The sequence below is a fragment of the Entamoeba invadens genome (assembly GCF_000330505.1).
Source record: "Entamoeba invadens IP1 unplaced genomic scaffold scaff_1105074726715, whole genome shotgun sequence".
NCBI lineage: Eukaryota > Evosea > Mastigamoebida > Endamoebidae > Entamoeba > Entamoeba invadens.
Window position 1 is genome coordinate 208,597 of NW_004440286.1, and position 15,270 is coordinate 223,866.

At 36.0% G+C, this 15,270-nt stretch overlaps 6 protein-coding genes across 6 annotated transcripts; 3 read left to right on the top strand and 3 right to left on the bottom strand.

Moving 5' to 3' along the window:
• Positions 1–313: 313 nt before the first annotated feature.
• On the top strand, positions 314–1,741 carry EIN_485980 (hypothetical protein; the record flags this gene model as incomplete). The annotated part of the gene is made up of 1 exon (XM_004255919.1): positions 314–1,741. The coding sequence occupies one exon, from the start codon at positions 314–316 to the stop codon at positions 1,739–1,741; it is 1,428 nt and encodes a 475-aa protein (XP_004255967.1).
• A 113-nt stretch (positions 1,742–1,854) lies between these two features.
• On the bottom strand, positions 1,855–4,731 carry EIN_485990 (WD-repeat protein, putative; the record flags this gene model as incomplete). The annotated part of the gene is made up of 2 exons (XM_004255920.1): positions 1,855–2,134; positions 2,333–4,731. The coding sequence occupies 2 exons, from the start codon at positions 4,729–4,731 to the stop codon at positions 1,855–1,857; spliced, it is 2,679 nt and encodes an 892-aa protein (XP_004255968.1).
• Positions 4,732–5,353: 622 nt separating this feature from the next.
• Positions 5,354–7,883, top strand: EIN_486000 (hypothetical protein; the record flags this gene model as incomplete). Its single annotated transcript, XM_004255921.1, has 2 exons — positions 5,354–6,746; positions 6,859–7,883. 2 exons carry the CDS (start codon positions 5,354–5,356, stop codon positions 7,881–7,883), a joined length of 2,418 nt encoding a protein of 805 aa, XP_004255969.1.
• A 391-nt stretch (positions 7,884–8,274) lies between these two features.
• On the bottom strand, positions 8,275–9,850 carry EIN_486010 (hypothetical protein; the record flags this gene model as incomplete). Its single annotated transcript, XM_004255922.1, has 2 exons — positions 8,275–8,302; positions 8,421–9,850. The coding sequence occupies 2 exons, from the start codon at positions 9,848–9,850 to the stop codon at positions 8,275–8,277; spliced, it is 1,458 nt and encodes a 485-aa protein (XP_004255970.1).
• A 2,751-nt stretch (positions 9,851–12,601) lies between these two features.
• On the top strand, positions 12,602–13,228 carry EIN_486020 (hypothetical protein; the record flags this gene model as incomplete). The annotated part of the gene is made up of 1 exon (XM_004255923.1): positions 12,602–13,228. One exon carries the CDS (start codon positions 12,602–12,604, stop codon positions 13,226–13,228), a length of 627 nt encoding a protein of 208 aa, XP_004255971.1.
• A 144-nt stretch (positions 13,229–13,372) lies between these two features.
• EIN_486030 (hypothetical protein) lies at positions 13,373–14,557 on the bottom strand (the record flags this gene model as incomplete). Its single annotated transcript, XM_004255924.1, has 1 exon — positions 13,373–14,557. The coding sequence occupies one exon, from the start codon at positions 14,555–14,557 to the stop codon at positions 13,373–13,375; it is 1,185 nt and encodes a 394-aa protein (XP_004255972.1).
• Between the last annotated feature and the right edge of the window lie 713 nt (positions 14,558–15,270).

The window sequence follows — 15,270 nt, forward strand, 5'->3', positions numbered from 1 at the left end:
TTTATTCAACATCAAAGACTAAAAGTGGTTACTAATATTACGATTTTTTAGTAACGATGAAATAAAGCCCCTGATTATTGATACTTACTTATAGAAAGTGGCTCATTTTCTTTTCCATTTTACAATGGAAAAGAAAACTTGCTTTTCACAAAAAACATGCAAAATTGCAATTAAAGCTTTTATTTGCCCTGGTTGCCATTGAATTAATATATTATTAAAACAAGATTTATGCACGCCAGCAATCAATTCTAAGGCTGTATTTAACATTATAATTTGAAGTACTACGCTTTTTTTAAAACTGGATAATTAAACAATGAGTGCACAACTTCCACCAGTTCCGCCCAAGCCAACCCACGCTCCACCCACTGTAGCACCACCACGGCCAAATCACGCAGCCCCACAACCAAAAAGAAAGATCAAACCCTCACCGCCGTCTTCTTATCATGAGGGTATTGCGAAAAATTTTGACGTCTTTGACCAAAACACAAACAATGTGGACGACAAAACAGACGGACTCAGAAAGCGTGCACCAACAACAACTCGAACATCCAACTCAATGCAATCTCGAAATAGGGGATTAACTGTTTCAAAGAAAATTGAGCAAAACTCGATCTCCCCAATTTCACCGGAAGAGTACAAATTGGCATGTCCACCACCTTCTAAAGTACCTCCTCAACTCTTTAACAAACCACACCAAAACGTCTCGTTTGTATCCAAATCTATTTCGCCACAGGGTTTTGAGAAAAGTTCGTTTTCAGATCACTCGTTCACACCATCACCAAAAGACCGAATCGACATCGCCAATTATATCCAGAAATATCCAAGTCCAACACTCAACTCGAATACCATAGAAATAGAAGAGAAGAATACTAAAGACAAGAATGTCAAAGAAAAAACTCAGAAGGTCAAAATTGCATCTCCGGAAAAAGAAAAAAAGTCGATTCCTTTGGCTTCCCTCCCACCACCATTTGTTAAGACCGAATCGTCAAGTTCATCGATCGGATTGGTTTCGTCGCCATTAACACCAAGATCGACTAATTCACAACATTCACAACAAAATATTCCTTTGGCATCACTCCCTCCTGTGGGTACTACTCACAGTATACAACTGGCTCAATTGCCTCCAACAACATCGAAAAACACTGTCACCCTCGCAGCTCCCCCTCCTCCAACTATATCTTCTAATATCCAACTCGCAGCCCCACCACCTACGAGTCAAGTCCATTCAATAACACTGGCAACGCCTCCACCACCAACTCCACTTGCAGTACCCCCACCTCTCCCCCCACAAAGTATTCACATGGCAAAGTCGTTCCAAGGCGCGTCAAGTCCACAAGAGGGCGGAGTCACTCCACGAGGAAAAATAGTGTTAATGTTACGAGAAGTACAAAAGGATTTGGTGTCACAAGGGGGGTCGAAGAAAAAGGGCTTTAATCAAGGTACAATGAGTCGCGTGACACCAATACAGAAATTTAATACTAATATCAAGCGGGTCAACGTGACGGGATTCGCGTTGCCCGAATTGAGAAATACACACAGTGGGATGGACGATTCAGAAGAAGAGGAGATCAGAGGGTTCTTCTCTGGGAATGACAGCGAGGTACTAGAAAGCGCGTGGAAGTCACTTGAGTTCGAAGAAATAATTCGGCTTGAATTTGATACCATTATATGTGTCAAAGGAATGTGTACAACTCTGCCATCAACGTCTTGTATTGGCGACTCTATTCTCCCTAGTTTTTAATTCATTTCTCATCTGTGTTTACTTCTTGATGTATATTTTGGGGAATTTGAGTGGGACGTGAGATCTCGTTTGAATAAGATTGTGAAGACAATAGAAAAATTCAATCAATTGTATTAGTCGGACTCGTCCATCTTGTTGCTGGAGGTACTCTGACTTTCATCTTCGGAATGTTTTGAGTCGTTTTCGGAACTATTGCCGGACTCAACTTCCATTTGGGTGGACACATTCTCTTCGCTACTCGACTCACTAGTATTCTCTGAAGATGTTTTCATTTCAATGTTGCCCGGGACAATTTCAATATCTTCCATTTTGATTTCTTCTTTCTTCTCAGACTCTTTTAAGAAGTGTGGCATGTTCAAACACATATTGACGAGCGCGAGTGTCTGTTGACTCCTATATTTAAGTTTCCATTTTAAGAACTATTAGAATAGTAATAATACTTGTAGTATTGAATACCAATTAAATATAGAATATAAACTATAACACAATAATTTAGAGTAAAGGAGTATAATAAAACAATTAATAATAATACTATACTATTACATATCAATTATAGCACAATATATAAATTTAATACTAATGAAAACAAACTGAGAGGAAACCGCCTTGTAGGAAGACCCAATAGATTTGAACAAGGTTCTTAAGTGTGGCAAATACTCGAACGACGATGGGATAGCCGTTTGTGAGAGAGATGTACTTGGTTTGAGTAAATTTGAAGCGTGGAATTGGAGTAAGAGTGCAGTGAAGTAGATTGCACGATGGACGAGTAACCCGTTCAATTCCTTTTGGAGCATCTGGAGTGCGATTGGCATCAAAGCGATTGGTAAGTGTGCGGCGACCCCTGGGAACTTTTCAGAGGGCATTGTTCTAAAAATAGTCTTGATGAGACCCTCATCGTTCAAGTGGAGTGCAAACACAAAAGCCATCAGATATTGTTTCTCTTCCAAATATTGGAGAGCAGCTTCAGGCGTGATTGCTTCCGTCAAGCAATATGGTTGGAACGCGTGTTTCCCTGAAGTATACATTTGGACACCAGCATCAGTCAATATAGCCATAGTCTTTCCAGCTGGAGACACACTAATACTTTCCGTGTAGATCTCTTTCTTCGTAGAGTGAGCCGCAACAACCCTCAGCATTTTGTTTCGAATCGAGTCGTACATGTTAATGTACGACATGTCTTCAGTGATTTTCGTCTTGTATATCATCACCTTCGATACTATATTATAATATACTATAAATTTACTATTCCCACCGATGACTACCATCTCATCATTGTCACTCAAGAACTTCACAGTCCCCGCATACTTCTCTTTCACTACCATTTTCTGTGTCGAATTGTATGATGTCCCTTCATTCATAGTGGCTCCATTAGCTAGTGCAGCTAATTTAACACCACCAACCAAATCATTTCGACACGACAACAACCCAACTTGACTCTTCTCTTCACAGTCGTACAAATAGAGATACCCGTCACGGCATGACGTGATGTATAAACTGCCGGACTGATTCACCGAACACGCCATAACCTCGGCAGGGTGGTCGATAATCTCAATACTGCTATTTGATAAGAAATTGACACATCGAGCAGTCTTATCCCATGACGTGGTCATCAGTTCTGAAGTCACCGGATGAATACACATGTCTGTTATTGGACCACTGTGTCCACGAAGTTCGTCGAGGTTCTTACTAGTACGAACGGAGTACAAGAACACCACCATATCTTCACTACTATATGCTGCTATGATATCCCCGTCTCGAGGCTCAACTACAACGCCATTCAATTCGTGGCACTTGGCTTGTAACACTCTGTAACACTTCTTTTTGACCATATCAAAGACACAGATCTTGCCATTCCCACCTACACTTATCAACGACAAACTGTTGGGCGAAAAGACCATGGAATGAACAGCACAGTCGAGACCTATATCCCCATCTAAGCGCATATTAAGATGCGCAACATTCTCCCCAGTGCCGATATTCCAGACATTGATAGCTCCACTACGGTCCCCAGTAGCAATGAACTGTCCATTTGGAGATATAGTGTGGCACAAGATTTTCGCTTGATGGCCTATCGCTTTCATCAAGTAAGTCTCTGTTTTCCACTCGTAGACAGTCAAATAATTCGTTTTTGGATCACCAACAGCTACTAACAGTCCACTTGGTGACAACTTCGTTTCGCCAGTTACCGTGTCTGTCTTGTACGCATGCACTTTTGTATATGAAGTGGTCTCATATAAGATAACCTCCCCTTCGACATTAAAGACGGCGTACTCTTGCCCGATGTCCCCACTTTGAATCTTCTTCTGCACTTCTCCAACAGCAAATTTGGACTTTGCTTCAAAGGTCTTAGTGTTGGCATCATATTCAAAGGTCTGTAACGCACCAGCACTACTCACTAAAGTCAACGTGTTTTCATTCAGTGAAGAACACACTACAGGGAAGCTCCAGTCGGCTACTCTAACTGGCTCAGAACCCTTACAGTCGGTCATAAAGACGTTATTACTCTCCGTCATAAAGATCACTTTGTGCTTCATCCATTGTATCGAAACAACCTTTTCCAGTGGGAAAGTAGTCACCGACTGTAACTCGGGCTGAAGGCTTGTTGATTGGGACAGAATTGGCATTCGCCAGATTTCTATTTTGCCTTCATACCCGACGGCTAGAAGTGGAAATTTGGGGGAAAACTTGACACAAGTGATCAAAAAAATCGATTCGAATGTTGTCAAATGGTTTCGTGTTGCAAGTGAAAAGAGTTCGACCTCCCTTGATTGTAAGACGGCAACTATCATCGTGTCGTGGCTGTCCACAGCTAACAGTCGGATTTTGTTCCTTGCTTCACTTGAAAATGTCGAGTTCGTGTTTGTCAGTAAGTTGGTCACATGAATTCGATTGCCAGAACAACTGTACAACGTCGTACTGTCAGAGGAGAAACACATGTTCCCAGACGTGTTAAAAACACCAAATACATTCTCTAACTCGTATTTGTTCATCTGGGTTTAAAGTTCAAAACTTGACCTCCCTAATTATTTTTAACTCCTTTTTACTATTTAATTTGATTGATATGTTATTAGAAATACTATTCAAAGAAAGAACTGGTGTTTGTCTTCTTTGAAATAAAATATCAAAATTTAGGGTTTTTTATAACTAAAAAATACAAATGAAAGATTACATTTGTTAACATCATACATATTTATTATAGTATTATAATTTATTATAGTTAATATCATTTTATTGGTTTAAAATACTAGTATTAATTATTAAAATAAATAATAGTTCAGTTTATAATTATTTATTTACAAAAAAAATAATTGGATAAAACTAGTAGTAATTACAGTTTAATTAAAAATAATAATTATTTGACTGTTATTAATTAATATTATTTTATTTATTATATTCAATAATATTAGTAAATATGTTATTTGTACAATTCAATTGTTGATGGAAAATGTTATAATAAAGTAAACAAATATTAATTAAATAATTTATAACTAATGGTACATTTTCTGAATGTATTATTATTGTAATTTGATTATTAAATTAAATAGTAATCTGAAAAGTATTAATAACTTAACTAATAAAATAAAAGAGTTCTGAACAAAACTCCAAAATTGAATGGATACGACTTTACCGAGTATAAAGCAATACTTTATCACACCACTAACTCCAAAAGAAGAAGGGGTCATGAATAAAGTTAATGAATTACTTCATGGAAGCTCAACGGATATAGCGCGGGCATATACATTTCTTCACGACGGCATTGCACGCCCTGCTTTTGTCCAACTACTTTTGAAAGTAAACCCACTGCTTTACACCTTCACGTTGCAATCAAAACCGATTGGAGACTGTACTTCTATTATTAACTCATTGCTCAGCTTTTTATATCAAATGATACAAACCGCTGGAGACGATTATATCAAATTACTGTTACTCCCTGCGACTAAAATCTCTATTTCTTTTGGGTTCTTGTTATCAGACCACACTCTTGTGAACACCCAATTGTTGGGACTGCAAGTACTTTCTCTCATTCCTATCAACCACGACTTCATTGAGTTGATCCCTCCACTCAGCTTTTTGGCTATCGGACAACACGCGGAATTGGCTCTCCGCATTCTGAAGAAGGTCGTCACGACCAAAGAAGCTGTCACTTATTTTGTCGAAACTAAGTGCGTTGGACATCTGTGCATTGCACTCCACACACAAAGTACACACGACAAAGAGGCTTCGCTTGAAATCATTGTCTCGCTCTTTAGAGACTGCGACGACAGTTTAAGAGAGAAGATTGCTACTGAAATTAATGAAGAGTCTATTCTTGAACACGGATTCTTTGTCTTCACGCAAGGCACTCTAAAGATGAAGGTCTTTATGTTAAATATCATTGCTCATATGTCATATGTCAGCCCATGCCAGATGGCTATATTTGAGAGCGGGATAATGCCCCTTGTTGTGAAGATGTTAGGAGAGAGTGAGAATCGTGTAGTGATGAGTGCTTTAGTAGTCATCCAGTACATCACTGAAAGTCAAGTGAATTGCGACGAGTTTGAGGGAATTGGCGTGGTGCCCCTCCTCACGAATATTCTCAAGAAATTTCCGGACTCTGTCGAACAGAAAGTCGTGATCAATGCGATGGAGGCTTTAAAGAATTTGAGTACAAATGATACTCTAATGGAGGAGATGGTCGTGTTTGATACACAAAAGGTGATTGAAGACCTTGGGAAGAAAGAAGGTCTTGTCAAGAGAGTGAAAGACAACATAGATTTGGTCACTGTCAAAATCAAATCATTTTCAACTCTTCAATTTAAAGGGGAAGAAGTCTCTTCACAGGAGCGAGCGACTGCACACGAGTTCTTAGGGAAAGTTTATAATGTGTATAAATACCGAACTTTGTATGGAGACTACGACAAAGAAAAAACAGAAGAGCGACTGAGTGCAATTCGAGAGTTACAAAAAGTCTTTGTGGACCAATACAACGAAACGTTTGATATCAACAAACTCTCGTTTGATAATGGTTTGTTTCTTATTGGTTAATACCTAGTAATAATTACTAGTAACTGATAACTATTAATTAATAATAAATGTATTATTATTGTAACTATAATAACAAGGCACTGATTGACTAGTGAACGAATTAAACGTCGACATTTATTTGAATGTCTCTGAGTCTTTAGACCATTGCGAAGAGACTATGGACCTTCCTTCAATGTCCACGATACTTTTGAGTAAAATATCACAAGAGGATTTGACGAGATTTTATAGTCACCGACTTGACTGTGCGATCAAGAAGAATACAGAGAACTTTGTATTCAAGGCTGAACAAAAGCATTTGAACTTGATCGACCAATTTGTTGACGGCTTAGTTGAACCCATGAAAGAGATATGTAGTGTTTCGGACACACAGACATACTTCAATGTGATAGAAAAGGTCCAAACGATAGTTGGGGGTATCCAAGAGAGTATTCCGGCAGACTCTTCATTTGAAGTGTTCTTGGATAAGTACATGGAGGGGATGGCATCGAACTCCCTGTACAAGACATATGCCATTTTCATTAACGCACAAGACAGAAACACGTTTGAGTACCCACAAAAGATCGCTGAAATCATCAAAGCGTACGAAAAGGAGAATAAAAGTGTTGTAGATGTCATGGGAGAAGTGTACCATCACATCAATAAGCTCCACATGTACTTTGATGTCTTAACCGTCACCCACAGTTGGTCGAAACTGTCGAAAGCAGTTGAGGAGGGCAAAGACATTCTTAAAAAGGGCGAACAGGCCCTCCAGAACATCCTTCAAAAGATCGAGTTGAATTACTTGGGCATATGCCTCAAGAAGTTAGGAGTTGGGATCGAAGAGAATGTTGTCAAGTCACAACAAGTGCTTCTGCGATATAAAGGGATGCAATTGGTCACAATGGTACTTGTCGAAACGAAACTTGTGTTCCTTGTGATGCTCGACAAGAAGTTCCGTATGCTTGAGGCGTTCCCTGTTAAAGACCTCGAGCTGATTGGCGTGATGCAAAGTGACAAATCGAATAAAGCCATATTCGGATGTGTTGGAGAGTCGTTTGATATCGTTTTCTTTAACTCAAATGAGCTCTTTGAGTGGAAACATGTGTTTGGTGACGTTATCAAAGGTGGGCTTTGTTAAGTCACTCTATTCATACTATTCTAGTTATTCTTCTCAAATAGTTAAAATGAAGTTCCAATGTATAATAAATTATAGTACAATACAAGTCATTCACTCATTAATAGTAATTAAATAGAAAAAGGACGTTTGAATGGTTCATTGGGTATTTCAATGAACATTTCGTCAATTAAAGTACTTCCAATTTTTTGAAGGTATTCCAACAAGAATTTTCGTTGTTGAGATTTTGTATGTAAAGTCAAGAAATTGGGTGTGTTGAGTAAATAGAGGAAGTAATATCTATATAGTGGGGGGATGTCCTCCAAATTAAAAACCGAAATGGTGTCATTATCACTTCTATTTTGTATCACAACTTTAGTTATTGTATTCCCATCAAAACGATTAAAAACTTCGATCACTTTCTCAAAACTGACTGCTTGACTCTGTCTAAGCATTTTCCACTCATAAACAGAAGATTCAAAAGAGTGAATATTTTGTGTGTGAAAATTTTTTAAAAAGTGAAAAATTTTAGTTGGCTGAAAAATGGTCTTTTGAACAAACATTTCATTCACAACATTTTTTGAAATCGCACCAACAGGCGCCCCTAAAACTGCCTCATCTGGGATATACAATACCTCAAAATATCTTCTTAATTTTTCGTCGATCTTTTCTATCACTTTTTTGACACTTGCACTGAAATAGTCGGGCACCACATACAACTTGGGGGTCCCATAAAAACACACCAAACTACTTGTGAAATTGGTATAAATCCACTCGACAAGATCTTCTTCGTCTAAATGATCCTTTTCCTTTACAAAACAATTCAACTCTCTCAGTGCGTTAAGTTCTTGTATGGACTTTGAAGCGACTACCGGTTGTATTACCGCCCCATCTCCTCTCACTCCACCAAGAAGTCGATAGTAGCACCCACTTCGTGTTAACTTCAAAAGTTGTCCTTTCTCTCCCCATGCCTGTGGGACAACAACTTCAGTCGTTTCAAAGTCCTTCAAGAAGAGGTCTAAAAAATCGATATACACAAAATCACCATCGGAGTATTCAGAATGACTTTTGACAGCGCGGAAGACATCAAAGACCTGTTCGGGTCGCACTGCATATGAAAACTCCAACTTCGTAGTTATTGTTTTGAAGCCATTCTTTGTCATCTCCTTCTCAAATAAATCGTGTTTGTCCTGTTCACTTTGAAAAGCGCCATTTTGCGCAAAATACTTGTCACGTAAGACATTGAGAGCGACACCTTTTCCTTCGTTGAGTTCTGACTGCGCCCAAGTAAATACAAAATTATTCTCCGCTTTTAAAGGGGTGTCCATTAAGTCCGGAATGGCATCAAATTGTTCTTCTTCATTGCGATGTATCAATTTGACTTTCGGAAGGTTGTTCATCTCACTCATCAAGTCGTCTATCAGGCTTTTTTCTTTCTGATGTTCTTTCACTTTCTCTTGTAATAATAGTGTTGTTTGACTCTTTTGAATTGTTCCAAAAACAGGGGTTTTGACAATTTGTGGAATTTTGGAAATTAATGGTGGTGGTGCAATTTGAGGGTTAAAATTTGTTTTTTTCATTTCGTCGAATTTGGGTTGTGTTTTGAAAGGGGTGAGAATTTCAGAGTTTTTGAACGTTTCTTTTTCACATCCAACCGACTTAAATATTTCATTTTCAAAGTTTTCAGGTTTATTGAATATTTTGTCAAGTGTATTTTCCTTTGAATTTTTGGCCACTGTATTGGTAAGTTGGTTTTTTACTTGTTTTAGTTGTTCATTAGAATTTGTTTGTTTATTCAGATCTCTTGTGGTGTGGTGTGATTGATCCTCAAGAACAAATATTTGTTGAGAAGAGAAGTTGAAATCGGAATGATTTTCTGAGGCGTCGTCGTTCTCATCGTCTATAACAATTATATTATCAATGTTTGTGTTGTCACGATTGGGCTCAATCTCTTTAAAATCAGATATCAATGGCTCTTCACTGTTTGTCATTAATGAAAAACACTATTATTCAGTTCAATTGGTGAAGTACTTTTTATCAACATCATTTGCTTTTTTGAATAATGGTTCATTCCGTTATTTTTTTATTATTTCTTAAACTATTAACAATTGTTATTTGTTATTAAATATTATTATAATAATAATATTAATTATAATTTATTCTATTATTATATATATACAATATAAATAAATTATTCTATTTATTATATTGTATAATAATATAAAATATTAATAATTTAATTATACATGAGTTTATTATTATAAATAATAAAAAAATATTATAAAATTGTTAATAGTTAATATTAAATATAAAATAATTATAATCAATTAAAAAAAATCATTTTTTTTAATTTATCTTACAGTGAAAATACGTTTCAAAATGATGGGAAAATAGTTTAAAAATGACAGATTTTATTTTAAAAGGACAAGATTTTTAATAAAAAGGATGAAAATCATAAAAAGTGATGGAGATTTGTTTTAAAAAGGACAGGTATTTTTATTGAAAAGGACAGGATTTTTGATAAAAAGGACGAATTTCGAAAGAAATGATGATTTTCATGAAAAAGGATAGGAATTTATTATAAAAAGGATGGGATTTTTGTTAAAAGGATGGATTTCAAGAAAATGTGACAGCCATTTTTTTGAAAAAGGATAACATTTTTAACAAAAAGGATCGATTTTTTAATAAAATATAATTTATTTCCGACATTTTCCCGATTTTACACATAAAACACAAACAATTTAGAATTACAAGTCTTTTCTTTCATATGCTTTTGCCCAAATTTCATTGCGACATCTCTCCATAGACACTATTACTTCAGCCGGTTGAATTGAAATAAATCCATCTTTGATTTTTTCAAGAAGATCGCCAAGGCCAGTCCAAATACGTATGTCATTTTCTACACGCCTTTTCCAAAACCCAAATACAGTTTCGATTGGGTTGAGTTCAGGACTATAAGCTGCATTATAAACAATTGAATGATGAGTGTTAGTAACAAGTTCCCTCAAATGGTTGTGTATAGTTCAATTGTCACACCAAAACACTGCTGAAATGTTGTTGTCGTCACAATGTTTCATCAATTCCATAAAATATCTATTGAAGACCTCTTCATCACTTTTTCCTGCAACCAAAAAAGTTGTTCCCATTCCTGTGTAGTCTATTGAACACAAAGCAGATAGTCTTTGTCCGTTTTTTGCCTTTGTCACGAAGAGTTTTTCACCGATTGGACTCCATCCGTAAACCGCAGTGCAAGCAATACGCCAAGAGGATTCATCAATGCAAACCCAGGTTTTTCCCGAGTGCATCTGACCAACCAATTCTTCGATCGCGACGATTCTTTTCTCTTTGTTTTCGTTAGTGTTTGCAACTGCGCCTCGTGGAGTTTCCCTTTTGAAACTTAAAACGGGCAGAGTTCTGCCCTCATCTATACCAGTTTTCCTTTCATGAAGTTTCTAATCGCGCTTATTGAAGGAATCATTTTGTCGATTGTATCCAATGCTTCTTGTGATATTTGAGTTGGAGAATTGTTGTTATACCCCAATTCAAATTGTTCTTGTGTAATTTCTGTGACTTCTTCGACTGTTGTTACATTGGCATTTACCAACACTTTTTGGATGTTTGATCGGATACATTTGACTGAAGATGTTGAATCTTTTTCAATTAATTTCTTTACCAAATGCTGAAAAGGAATTACTCTGCTTTTTTTCTTGTAGTGGTCTTTTGGTAAAATTGAATTACCATTTCTTAATTTGACTAACATATTTTTGACGGCCTTGATTTTAATACCAAGTTCTCCACTATAAAACACATCGTCTTTAGTGTCCCCATAAACTCTAAAAAGTTTAATCATATCAAACTTGTTTTGTATTGTTACTTTGTGATAAGGTCTTTTGGTTTGGTTTATTGATTCTGACCGAGTTTTGGGTCTTCCCCTTTTTCTTTTAGTAGCTTGGGGAAGAATGAAAGGTGTTTTAGATTCAACCTGGCGCTGTTGTTCATTCCATTGGATAAGTGGTGGATTATCTATAAAATCGTTCTTTGCTATTGGGTCTCTAGCGTCGATGAATGTTAAAAACTGAGACATTTAAATCAATTATTAAGATTGAGATCAAAATAATGTAAATCCTTTTTTATTTTAATTTGATTATTGATTTATACACCTATTTTTGAAACAAGTTTATGATATTCTAAATTGTTTGTGTTTTTATGTGTAAAATCGGGAAAATGTCGGAAATAAATTATATTTTATTAAAAAATCGATCCTTTTTGTTAAAAATGTTATCCTTTTTCAAAAAAATGGCTGTCACATTTTCTTGAAATCCATCCTTTTAACAAAAATCCCATCCTTTTTATAATAAATTCCTATCCTTTTTCATGAAAATCATCATTTCTTTCGAAATTCGTCCTTTTTATCAAAAATCCTGTCCTTTTCAATAAAAATACCTGTCCTTTTTAAAACAAATCTCCATCACTTTTTATGATTTTCATCCTTTTTATTAAAAATCTTGTCCTTTTAAAATAAAATCTGTCATTTTTAAACTATTTTCCCATCATTTTGAAACGTATTTTCACTGTATCATATTGTTAATGATAAAATTTTTCAATATTTTTTTTAAATTCAATAATATTGTTATTATCTCATCATAAAACTGATATTATGATTACAATCTCGCCTAATCACAATCTTTCAATTCTGAGTATTTAAGGCTGGAAAAAAAAGGAAAGGACATCAGAAAATGAAAATGAATGTTATCATTCAAGCACTCTTCTTGGTTGTAGTTCTTGCTGAAGACTTGATGCTTTTTGAGGATGGAACACTTTATGAAGGCTTTGAGATTTTGAATCCAGACAACTTGACTGTTGAGTGTGAGTACACTAAACGCTCCAATTGGGTTGCAACAACTATGAATAAAGACCAGATGATCGTGTTTACAAAGGAAGGCACTGTCAGTACTAAAGTCGCTGACAAAGACAAGTATTATAAGTCAATTAGATTCATGGTGAGATACGACAGTGATGACGTCAAGGAGATTCCAGTCAACGTAAAAATCTTTAACGAGACATTCACTACTTTATACAACGCAAACAAGCTAAACACCATCTCTGGGTACTCTGTCAAAGTGAAGAAGAACAACAGTCAGAAAATGACAATTAAACTTGACAACTTCGATTTGAACGACAAGGTCTCGACTATCATCTTTTCTTTGCCCGAAGAGAACTCGCAGTCGATCAAACTCCTTCTTGACCAAATCAGACTTGACACAAGAGATTCGCAAAACAGCGAGTATGATGGGACCAACGAGAACGCCGCTTCATCTTTGTTGTGTGGATCGGCTCTTCTTTTTTCTGTTCTTTTAGTGATCTTCTAATTGTTTTAACTTATCAATTGTTATACATTTTTATTCGTCGGTTGGAAAATAAAACATCTCGTTCACAAAAGCATTAAATTCACAGTTGGAGTTGTACGTTCTGGTCGCACCCAAGTTTATATATTCCTTCGTAGTTTTCGAGTGTCACAAAGACCAAATCGTTCCATTTACCATCCCACTGATGGTCGAGTTCATTATCCCACTTTTTTCATCGTTCTGTACGACGTAGTACCCTTTTGCTTCGCATGTTTCGTCATCGACAATGACAAAGTGGTAGATGACACCAATATACTCACTTGTTTTTCTTCCCTCTTTTTGGACTTTTCTGACATTGTCATGAATCCACGCTGTTGGCGCCGCAACGAACAAGTCAGTTGTATCATCCGCGTTATCAAAAGCGGCCATAAACAGCGCAAAATTTTGGTAACTGCCCCAACGAGGAAACGGAATGAGTGTTGCTCTCAAATCGATTGTGGTTCCATCGACTTTTCTCACGACATATGCAACACCCCTGTCAAGAAAAGGGTCTGCAATAAACGCGTATTTGTTCGAATGTCCAACGCCACCACCAAGTTGGAACAGATTCCTTTTTTGTGGTGGGATGATTATAGGTGGAGGCAAAGTCACTGGGAACTCTGGTTTTGATGGTAAATCGACGACGCTCATTAAAAATACGTTTTGCGAAATATCAGCTTTGGGGTCGTCTCGAGACTTTGGAAAGCCAACTAAGATATCGTTCCCACTAATTGCGACGTTTTTGAAATTGTCGACAGAAATCGTTGTGAGGAAATCGAAATATTTAGTGTCGAAAGTCAGATACGCTGTTTTGGTTTCATCAATAACATATAAGATGCAAACGGCTCCTGTTAACCCTTTTCCATAGTCCACAGTCATTCCAAGTAGCACAACGAGTTTGAATTTATCAGTGATTATCAAGTCAAGTTGCCTTGCAATGTTACTGAACTTGATTTCTGAACCATCTTCTCCTTTCTCTTGGAAGTCGATATATTCAATTTTGAAAGTGATCATATTGTTCATATCACCATTTGGTGGGAAGTATGAAAAGTGGAGTCTTTGTTTCATCTCAGTTGCATTCATTTCTTCAAATAAAATTTTGCCACCAGCTGTGGAGGCATCGTCCAATCCGGACCACACGTGCTGCTCGTCAAAGCATTTTGAAGTGTTTTTGTACACCGTAGAAACGTAGTAATAACAGAATTTTTTGTTTTCAATTGTTTCGTAGACCACCCCACGATTCACTTTAAATAGTTTGGTTGGCTTTTGTCCTTGTGTGTCATAGTACTTTGTTTTGACAAGGCAAAGATTCATCTTGTTTTCAGTTGAAGAGGCTGCAGAGCAATGTGTTATGAGTACAATCAGCAGCAAATTAATACACCCCATTACTACAGAAGTGATTATAAAGATTTGGTGGGGTTCTAGGTGTAAATGATACAAAGACAATCAATAACTATTACTCATTGAATTCAAAAAAGCAAGGAAGATGACCATCAACCTTTTGCTTTGTTCATTCTAACACTAAATTATTGGTAACAAAATTGCAGAAATGGTCAACAATTATTAATTTATTAAGACAATTAGGGATTTTATTGAATACTATTATTGGAAGTGCTTAGAATGTAATTAATAATAATTGATTCTAATTGGCTGTTTATATTATATCAAAATTAATTAATTATTATTAAAATATATTAATGAAAACTATAAATAGAATTAATTAACTTAAGTTATATATTATTTAATAATTCATAAAGTTAAACAAATTTATATAAAGAGCTAGCATAATTTGCGTTTTGTTTTGAAATAATAATTGGTAACATTCTGAGGAAAGTATCATAGTAAAAATAATATATTAAAGTCTTTTTTTAAATTTTAAAATATTAAACTATTTATTTTGGTTGAGGTTAAAACAATGGCAAAAATGAAATATAGTTAAAATACTGTTTAAGTAATAACCATGAAATTGTATTTGCTTTGTTTTCGGTTAAATTTTATTTTTACAGTCATTAACAAAAGTTTGAAAA